Here is a 10,909-nt window from a genome sequence, read left to right as displayed (position 1 = left end):
TAAAGATGACACATATTTGACAGGAGATGATGTAGAGGTTTCTAGGAAGGAAGCCCTTTAGGATGAGGCTGCAGCTGCTGGGCCAGCAAATCCTTCCTCACTTGAACTGGGTGAAGAGGGTGAGCAGTGGTAGGATTTTTTCTGTTAGCAGCATGTTCCTTCAGTACATTCCATGTTAACAGAGCATGAACAGACTGACAGATCTGTGTGGGAATGGTACTGTGTGCAGTCGTAGGGCAAAGGTACAGCTCTCACATGCAACCTGTCATGGCTTAACCCCAGCCAGCAGCTAAGCACTGCACGGCCTCTTGCTTACATTCCACCCTCATCAGGATGGGAGGAACGCAACTGGAAGGGTAAAAATAAGAAAACACGTGGGTTGAGAGAAGAACAATTTGTTGATTTTTTCCAGCTAATTAACATAATAATTATTTTTAAACCAATAACAATAATAATATTGTAATGAAAAGGAAAATAGCAAAGCAAAACAAAACCACAAAATTGGTGCAAATGAAAACAATTGCTCACCACCAGCTGGCACATGCCCAGCCAGTCAGTGAGCCATGGCCCTCCCAAACAAGCTTCCTCCAGCTTTATATCCTGATTGTGATAGCATATGATCTGGGATATCCCTTGGGTCAGCTGGGGTCAGCTGTCCTGTCTGTGTCCACTGCCAACTCCTTGTGCATCCACAGCCCACTCCCTGAATTTTCAGCACTGTTTCCAGCATGAATCCAAAACAGCCCCATACCAGCTACTGTGGAGAAAATCAATTCTGCCCCAGCCAAAATCAGCAACAGAAACAGATTAGTGTTATCTCCATCTTTGCTAAGAGCTAAGATCTCTTTGAGTTCCTTTGTATTTGTCTCACCCTTTAATTTAGTTTAAGTTACATATGGTATCATACTCATGGCTCACAGCACACACAAATAGACAATGGTGCTGGCAAAGGTGTATTTCTAGCTGAAGATCTCTGTAAAGGGATATAGCCCTGGAGAAGCAGAAAGGGAGTGCTTAAGGAAGTGTTTATCAATAGAGAGACCATGCACCCAGGCTACATGAAAGATATTTCTATTGACCTTAATGAAGACAGATGCTTTCTTTATGTTCATTGGCAGTTGTGCCTCATTCTTTTCCTCCCTATTCTTTCCCTTTCACCCACATTTTTTAAAATCAGAATGAAATGTCCTCTACTTATGTAAAAGTTTAATGTACTTGGCTTACTCACAAGCTCCTAGTCAATATATCCCAGCCAACCCTGAACTAGTGTGGTATTTACTGCTGCAGCTGGATTCTGCTAAGTGTATAGGGCCTGGTGGGATTCATTCCATGGTACTCAAAGGAATGATGTCCTTGTGAGACCTCATTCAATGATTTTTCAATGGTCTTGGGAATCTGGAGAGGTTTCAGTTGTCTGGAAAGCTGGCAAATGTTGGCCAAATTTTCAAGAAAATCTAGACAATGACTCTGGTAACTACAGGTCTGTCTGTCTCACATCAGTGCCTGGTAAGATTACAGATAATTATTCTGGAAAGTAGTGAAAAACTTCTGAAGGACAATACAGTCATCATTGGTCGCAGCCAGCATACCTTCATGAGGGAAATATCCTGCTTGTCTAAGTTAATTACCTTTGATGACAAAGTAACCCACCTAGCTGATCAAAGGAAGCCAGTTGATACAATATTTTTGGATTTCAGTAAAGTTTTTTTTTATATTGTCTCTCACAGGATGCTTTTGGACAAAATATCAATCACACAACTGGATAAACACATCATGTGATGGGTGAGCAACTGACTCAGGGGTCAGGCACAGGTTTATAGTGAATGGTGTGACATCAAACTGGTGACCTGTTACTAGTGGGGTTCTGCAGGCTCTATCTTCAGCCCTGTGCTCTTCAACATTTTAATAAATGATTGAGACACAGGTCTGTAAGGTATACTAAGTAAATTTGCTCATGTTACTAAATTGGGAGGAGCTGTTGACTCCATCAGAGAGGCCCTGCAGAGAGACCTTGACAAATAAGAGGCTTAGCAATCACCATTTATATAAAGTTTAACAGATTCAGATAAAGTCCCAGATTCAGCACCTGAGACAGGATAACTTTGTGTTTAAGGATGGACTGGGGAACAAGAGGCTGGAAAGGGCTCTAGAGGTCCTGGTTGATGGCAAGGTGAGCATGAGTTGACAGTGTGTCCTGGCAGCCAGGAACAGGCACTGGAACAGGCTCCCTGGGAAAGTGTTTGCACCCCAAGCCTGTAAGAGTTCAAGAAACATTTGGACAACTCCTTTGGCACATGGCGTGATTTTTGATGTTGTCCTGTGCAGGGTTAGGAGTTGGACTACATTCTTGTGGGTCCCTAACAGTTCGAGATATTCTGTTATTCTGCCCTGTGACCAAGGTGCTGAGGTAATGCCTGTCTAGAGGACGTCTGCTACCTTCTGCTGGGCATTTGCACTTAACTCACTTGGGCCGTGTTTTCATTCCTTGAGACTTATCTTTCTCCACCCCATGTTTTTGCTTAACACTGTGATAACAAAATTTTGCTCTGAAGCCTGCTAGTAGATAGAGCAAATATAATTTCCATGCAACATTCTGAAAGCTGCCTGCATGACCACCTTTTAGATACCATGTCTGTGTCTGATCCCTCAGAGGATTCAAAAAGCAGGAAGAATTTCTCCTTTGAGTCCTGCAGTCCTGGCAGACTCTCAAACCATCAGGTCAGACTTCACTTCTAGCTTGCAAGTGATGCACTGCTCTCACTTTTCTGATCTAGCCAGTGCTGCAACATTTACACAGACAAGCTGAAGACAAGCTGAAGACAGGCAGAGTGAAAGGTAAAGATGTAGGTTGTCTAAGAGTGGGGTTTTTAAATTTAAAAGTACAGTTACTTGAAGTGGGAAAACCCTTGTGTTCCCAGACTGACATTGTCCCTTTAATGAAATGGCTCAGTCTCTGGCTCAACACTGGCCAAGTGCCCAGCTGTCTTCATTTAAACTTTGGCCAACTAAACAGCAGCAATAAAAGAGAAATTACAAGTGGATAGGCTATTTATTTGTAGATTGCTTTATTTTGGTTAACAAATGGTATTTTCCAATATGACCTACAGGACATATTTTCTACACTGAAAACTTTTTTAATCCACAATTTGCTTTCTGGATGCCTTCAAAGGTAAGAGACTTTGTTATTTCCTCTCTAGTTTTAGAGGACTGCACTTATGGTTTCTGTATATGTAACTGCTTGATGGACTTGAAAAGAAGATTTAGGAAGGATTTTTACATTTAACATATTGTCTTCATTATTAATGATATTTAAAATTAATTTTTGTAAATCACATGCTTTTTTGTGTAAATCAGTTTTAATTCAATATTTAATTTAGTTCAGTATTCTCTAAAAATATGTTGAATAACTCATTTAAATATTCTAATTTTAATTTTATCAATATATTGTCGTTATAATAGAATATAATCCTTATGAAAAATACTGCACATATTCTGTAACATCCATGTAATATTAATAATATATTCATTTATTGAATTTCATTATTAAGCTACTGTTTCTTTGAAGAACAAGTTGTTCATACTCATGCTTCAGGCTTTTTGTTAAGAAAGAAAAGTCAGTGCTATACCCATATTTCATCTTTAATAAACAGGTTCTACTATCCATGTGAGCTACAGTTGAAGTATTGCTGGTTACTGTGCTTAAACTACCTACACAATGACTTTTTATAATTGTTTTTTATATATTTTCTCTAGAAGTATGGTTGCCACAAATATGTACTTAAAATATCTGCATTTATTTATTTACTTCTATTAATGAGATATTCACATGTGGCTTTTTACTTTTAACAGGAAGGAAAAGTTGTCTATTTGGGATGAAAGTCAAAAAAATGAGGAAAAAATGTTTTTTCTTTTGCTCTATACTTCTGGCTGTGATAACAAACCAGATAGTACATGGGCAAAACAGAAAAAGAGGAAAGAATATTTACTCTCCTATGCCAAAAGATGAAGATAAAACCATTTTCTTAAAATTTCTGATTGACTGTGTTGCATGTATCCATGCATTTTAGCATAATTATTTAGTAATTGATAACTTTCCTGTGAATATGTAAAATGTGATTTATTTTGATTATAAGGGCTGGAAAATACTTTTTGACTATTTGGACATGGATTCCAATTTGATCAATGATTTTCATGGACATGCATATCTCTTAAGAGAAATTACAAGAAACCTGATTTTTTGTTTGAATTTGCATGTGCTAGATGTTCTATACAAAATCAACTAAAATACCAAAATAATTCCATCAAGACCCTAATTTGACGGTTTCCATTAGAATTTCTTGAATTTTTACAGTGGAATTTATCCTTAGAATTTTTACTGGGAAGACAGAGGAATCTTTGGGAAAATTATTTTTTGCAGAGAATTATCTGAAATCTGTTGTGCAGGTGTTCCCATCATTCATAGATGTAACTTTCTTGTTCCCTTACAGGTGATATGTGTCTCATTGATATAGTCTTTATCATAGACAGTTCAGAAAGTGCCAAAAATCAGTTGTTTGATATACAGAAGGATTTTGTTCAAAACATAACTGACAGCATTTTCCAGATGAAGCCAGTTAAGTCCCACATGTATAGTGTCAAACTAGCAAGTATGCAGTTCAGCAGCACAGTCATCATTGATCATCCCTTTACAGCCTGGAAAAATGTCCAGAATTTTAAAAATCAATTCTCTGGGTTTTATTGGCCAAGGCACTTATTCCTATTACGCAGTTTCAAATGCCACTCATCTGTTTAAAACTGAAAGTCGTAAGAGAAGTGTGAAAGTGACTTTTTTGATGGCTGATGGTGTGGATCATCCAAACAGCCCTAATGTCCAGGGTATAGCCACAACAGCTAGAAGTCTTGGGATTCATTTTGTTACCATTGGCCTTTCTAAGAAAGCCGTCCAAGAAGAAAAATTGCGCATGATATCTGGTGATTCCTCCTCTAAACGTGTCCTGTGCCTGGATGATCAGAATCTGATAGTTGATGTAGCATTGGAACTGGTAAGTTTAAGTTATGCTGATGTTAATATTGTCATGTGTCCATCCTTGGCAGACTTAATTTAATTTTGATTAGGTAAGCCCCGAAGACAGTGCAGAGGGTTTTGCAGTGCCATCTCTGCTACAGCAAGGGTCAGGGCAGATGGAGCTTCCTTCTGCCAGCCGCTCTCCAAGGAGTTGTGTGCTTGGATAATAGTAACTCAGCTGTTCTGATCACATATCCCAGTACACAGAGTGTGTTTCTGAGCGTATGAAAATACTTTAGAAGGTAGCTTGATCTCATGCATAATCACTCGATCCTTCCCCTACATATTTTGTTTGTAGGGCCTTCTAAAAGAAGGTCTCTGATTAGGAAGTCTTTTCACAGTCCCTGTTGTTAGCACTGTGCCTTAATACTGTCTGTTTAGCTATCCCATTAATTCTCATGTCTTGTCTAATCACTGTGTGTCACTTGGAATAACCCTCTCGTCCTACCAAGAACTCCTTTCTGTGTGAGTAGTTCCACAGACTGGTTCTCTCCCATTTGAGGAAGGAGTGAAGGATGAAGGTATTCATCATCTCTACCATTCACCTTGGGGAGTCTATAAACTAGAGAGGAAAAATTAGTACTCTGTTAAATTAAATCATATTTATATTAAAGTAATATTTGTATTTTCTTTCATTTTCAGGAAGCTTTGCTACAGAAGCAGGTAGGGCTTTTGAGCTTTGTGTTTGGTTACTCTTATTGCCACTAGACTTCCCAATGTCTGCTTCTTCTATAACAAAACAATACTTGAGGATTGATCAACCTTCCATATCTGGTTAAATTTTCTGACAATGATTATTTTTTTAAAAATTTCCTGCATTTCTTCTGTCCTTTCTCCTGAGAAATCTATGATGTTAGCTCATTAGTGAGTAATATCAACAGTAAAACATAAAGAACTCTTCCTACAAGAGTGGAATAGGTCTAGGTCTAATGCAAGATATGCAAATTAATTTGTGGTCTTGTTAGAAAACAATAGCAATATTAAAATGGTTCAAAAATTATGTAAGGTTTCACAATACTGTTTACTATGTATATGCTATCTTAAGCATTTGTAATTATTACAGTGACTACAGTCACTACAGTAAGAGATTTATTTTTGTTATAAATAAATCAAGTAATGGATTTTCATTGCTCTATATGGAAGTTTAATGTTGATTATGTGAGAAATAAATATATTAGAATATAATTTATTTCCTATTATTCCACTATTATGTTATTTCATCTGTGACTAGGCAAAACCAAAATTTTTTGCTTTAAAATTTTGCAATAATATATTTGAAAAACATTCTCCTTTATCTTTCCATTAACCTTGTAGTGTGTGCAGAAGACCTGTGAGTGTGAAAAGGGAGAAAAAGGAGACAAAGGTGAAAAAGTAAGTATGTGTTTATTTGAGTAGGCTGAAGAATTTGAATTATAATAAAGATCAAAACTGCATGGTACTTTAATTGGTTACTATGTGAACAAGATATTAGCTGTGCATGCACTGCAAAAAGATTTCTTTTTAGCATGTCGTGTTGGTAGTGAAAGACCACTGTTGAAAGAGGTCAGAAAAAAAATCTATCCGTAGTCAGATACTATCTTGAAAATATATTTTTATGATTGGGTAATAAAACACTGTGGATAAATAGGTGCTTTTCAAGCCCAAATAAAAAAGTTCTTCTTGAATCTTGCAAGGAAAGGGGAAGGAAAGGTCCATTAGACAAAGATTTTCACCCATCACCAGCTTCTATTTTTGTAAGGGGTAAAGGTTCAAAAGTCTGAGGGTAATGGATGTATGAGGAAAGGTCTAAAACTCTGCCTCCAACACTCTCTTTTCTCTTGTGACACTTCAGCACATACTTCTTGGCTCTAGTAAGGAACAGAAAAATGTGAGTTCAGACAGTGGGTGACCTCTCTGACCATTTTTCTGTCTTTAATAGTTCTCCCAGAGACAGGCAAGGTACATTCAGAAGTTTTTTCCTTTCTCCCTATTCTCTAATGGGTCAGCCATACCATTAGCAGGTTATGACACCAGGGCTTATGATTCAATCCTTGTGGATAATGTGCATCTGGATAATGTGCATTAGAACCTCTGTTTGCAATTTAAAATTTTAGATCCAAGAATTTTTAAGTTATTTTATCCAAAATTTTTAGATGTAGCCTGTTATACAGATGTGTATACTCCAAACTTTCTAGTCCCAACCATCATGATCCTCCAAAGAGTAACAAAAAACGGTGCAGTAATTTTTTTCCTTAGGGCTGCTGAATATTGACCCTAAACTGTTCTGTACAGTTTTTTCCTAAGCAGAGAAGATGAGATAGTGGTGGTTAATTGAGAAATGGGAAGGAAGAACTGTGTTTGTTTTATGTAATGCCTTCCTGATTAGATTTTTCAGATGCTCTGTAGAAAATTTATTTATCACTGCATATTGTTTAAAAAATATTTGTAGATACCTTATAATACCAGAATGGGTTTAGCTAAATTAATATTGTGTCACATGTACCATACTTGAATCAGTGGGGGTATTCTACCAAAGCTTATTGCAGGATGATTTTGGACTAAAATATAGTCTTAGACAAGCTGGAGAATTTTATCCTCATAATGATAATAACATTTTCCTGCTGTGTTTCAGGGCAGTGATGGCAGCAAAGGGGATAAAGGTGACCCAGGACCAAAAGGAAACAAGGTAATGTAAATATAAAAGAAATAAAGCAAATTTCTATCCCGTTATTCAAACTACAGAGGTCCATATAGCAAAGGAAAAGTATGTTAAAATAAGTTCTAAATGTTGAGGTTTGCTAGTTTATAGTTAGTCGCTTTAGACATGTGAGATAAAAATTTAAAACTACACTGCTATCAAGAAAACACTGCCTATCATTCCAGTTTTTGTCTGACAGCAGAGGTCTCTGAATATAGCTGAAGACTCTTTAGGTTCCTGAGAGCTTTCTAACAGAACACAGATTCCTTGATCAGAGTGGTTCACTCTAATAACTAAGATTTCAGTCATCTAATGACAATAGTTCAGTTTTCTATGTTAACGATCAGGAAATGTGTATCTTTGATTGTGGAAGGAAGAAGTGTGAACATTACTAAATAGGAAACAACAGTCTTGCTTGTTTAACAGTGTTCTTAGTTTTAGTGAAATACATATTTCAGTTGTATTCCTTTGTTTCCAATAGGGTGATGCTCAAAAAGGAGACCATGGAGAGAAAGGGGAAGAGGTATGTGACTACTACAGTGCTAACTCATATTTTGTCTTTTCACATTTTCTGAACTAAAAATGTTATTTTCGTTTTTTATATGTCTACTTTATTCAGTTATTGAAAGCACCTACACTTAGGCCTGGTTTACAGAAGAATGTATACTGAAAGAAACTGTCTAACCATGTGCTTAAATGTAGAGATGAGATGCTACTGAGAGAAGGAACTTCTGAAGCTCTGTGATTTTGAATTGACTTGCATTAGACTCATCCCAAAGACAGACCTGATAAAAACACTGCATGGTTCTTTGGTTTCTTCTAACACCTGATAATTCTCAGACTTCTTGTTGATTCACCAAGAAAGATTAACAGTACTCCCTGTACAAGAATAACTCAGTTGAAAAGTCCCATTTAAATGGCAGCATGTATCTGCTAGGAGGTGGCAAACTGAGTGGCATATTTACAGCTAATATATGAGTAAAAAATACACAGATTTGCAGAGTATTATATGTTAAACAATTTCAGATAAATATTTTATTGTAGTGAATAGGTAAACTTCTGAAACATAGTTCTGTACTGTGGGGGGGGGGGGGATTGGGGCTTTTTCTACTTAAATTAGCAGTATGTTAGGCCTTTGCTTTCTCTTTTATGATTTTTTCCTTTTTTCAGTTTTTGAATAGGGAGCTCCTGGCTACAAGGGAGACAAGGTAAGTTTTTTATAGAAGCAGTCTGAAAATAAATTGTCGCTTGCTGACAGTGTATGTGAAAGAATGAAAAAAAGAGTTCTTGTCTTTTTGTCATGAAAGCTCCTGATACAATCCCCAGAAGTAAATTCAAATTTATGTAAATGCTTGCAGACTAGAATGCTGGAAATAAAACAAAAACCCCACAAAATCAGAGACTGTAATCTAAAGATAAAAAAAGTGTCAACGACCTGAAAAAGAGTTTTTGGAAGGAAAAGGAAGTTGTGGGTTGAATAAGAAGTTAAGTGGAAAGAAAGAGAAAACGCTTACTGCAAACACAATGTGACAGCCATCAGCTTTTGAAAAAACTTATCAGAAGGAAGTTTGCTTGTAACCTATTTATAATTTGCAAGGGCTAATGCACGATCAATAAAATTTTCAATATAGTCTCTCCAAGAAGATTAAAAAAACTATGCATTTCAGTGACTTGGAGGATTCTAGACATGGATTGCAAAGGGGACCATCATAGTGAAAAATGAAACAGAGATAATTCTATTTTGACTTTTCTTCATTTGACACTTATATCTCCACATTGTTAATAAAAGCAGTGCCGCTATGAATCTTTGTATTTATTAGTAAAATGCTTCAGTCAATTTTGTGATAAGATTTCATGAAAATGGGAACAGTAGACTCATAGGTCTGCTTTTCATGTGTCTATAGATATGTTAAATCATCAGTGAAAGACTTAATTCTTTCTTCATTCCATGTGTGCAATCTCACAATTGTTACTCAGGAAAATCTCAGACATCACAGTAATGAAATCAGAGCATGGAAAGGATCTCTGGAGGCAGTGCAGTGAGGTGGAAAACTGCAGCAAAACTTATTAGATATTAAATGTATTTTCTTCTGATATAAGTTGGATGTTTTGCAGGCATTTTCAGGAACAACCTATCCTGAGTAGAGCAGATCTTATCTTCTACAGACCATATATAGTGATGTAACTTTTAAGTCCTCAGAGTCAATTAAACCTCTTGTGCTACTGCTTGCAGAGTCTTTAATGCCTGTAGCATAATCAAATCATCTTGTTTAGCTGTGAACCCTTTGATTTCTTATAAAGGGTGAAAGAGGAGAATGTGGAGCCCCAGGACCAAAAGGAGAAATAGTAAGTATAATTTTTATTTGAACTGTTTCATGTTGATGAAGATACCAGAAAATCATAGAACATATTCATAAACACAGCTTGAAAAGACTATTGTAAATTTGGAATGCCTTATAATTCCCTGGTGGTAGAGATACATTCATAGTAGAAGATTTGTATGAACTAAACCAACTGTTCACCACATTCTTTTTTTCCATTTTGCCTAAGAAATACAGATCATTACCTAAAACAGAAGCTGCCCTGACCACTCCCAAGCCTTGCTTACACAGGACTGAGCATCTTGCAGAGAGCACCAAGTTTATTTTCTTAAAAGTTTAATTTCGATTTGAGTGTATATTGCAATAAAAACAGGTTCTCATTCGACATGAACAACTTTCAGGTCTACAAGTCCATCTGTGCTGATTGATATGAATTCACACTTCTAGCCAGTTCTCCTTTCTTTTTAACCTGTACAGAGTGCAGTAGTGTTGCAAGTGAATACAGATTTTTACCTGGTTTATTTACATTCTGAAAGATGGAATGATAACGGATTGCTAAGTGAGATAATCATGTATCTTGAGTTCATACAAGCAGATTTGTATGAGTCATGAAAACCACTGATTTATAGTTCAAATAGCTAAGAACTACCAATTAGATTGCACTTATCCTTCTACTAAAGCACATTTCTTCCATTTTAACATCCATATTATGTTTACCTTTATCAAAGACCACATTGAAAAGTTTTTGATTTCCTGGAAGTGGCTATTTTATGATTAGTTTCAAATAAGAATTAATAAATATTCATTCCAAAAATATTTATTGCAAAGAAAAAAAGGCATTATATG

At 36.3% G+C, this 10,909-nt stretch overlaps 1 protein-coding gene across 1 annotated transcript in view; it reads left to right on the top strand.

Annotated features, from left to right (window-relative positions):
- Positions 1-3,872: 3,872 nt before the first annotated feature.
- Positions 3,873-10,909, top strand: part of COL28A1 (collagen type XXVIII alpha 1 chain) — a 56,913-nt gene continuing 49,876 nt past the window's right edge. Inside the window, 9 exon segments of the mRNA XM_030943571.1 lie at positions 3,873-4,006; positions 4,486-4,713; positions 4,715-5,042; positions 5,708-5,728; positions 6,380-6,436; positions 7,677-7,730; positions 8,224-8,265; positions 8,924-8,950; positions 10,044-10,088. Coding sequence (XP_030799431.1) covers positions 3,873-4,006; positions 4,486-4,713; positions 4,715-5,042; positions 5,708-5,728; positions 6,380-6,436; positions 7,677-7,730; positions 8,224-8,265; positions 8,924-8,950; positions 10,044-10,088 — 936 coding nt within the window.

This window comes from Camarhynchus parvulus, chromosome 2, assembly GCF_901933205.1.
Source record: "Camarhynchus parvulus chromosome 2, STF_HiC, whole genome shotgun sequence".
NCBI classification, from domain to species: Eukaryota; Metazoa; Chordata; class Aves; order Passeriformes; family Thraupidae; genus Camarhynchus; species Camarhynchus parvulus.
Note: the sequence above shows the minus strand (reverse complement) of the source record. Positions and strands in the feature narration are given on the sequence as shown.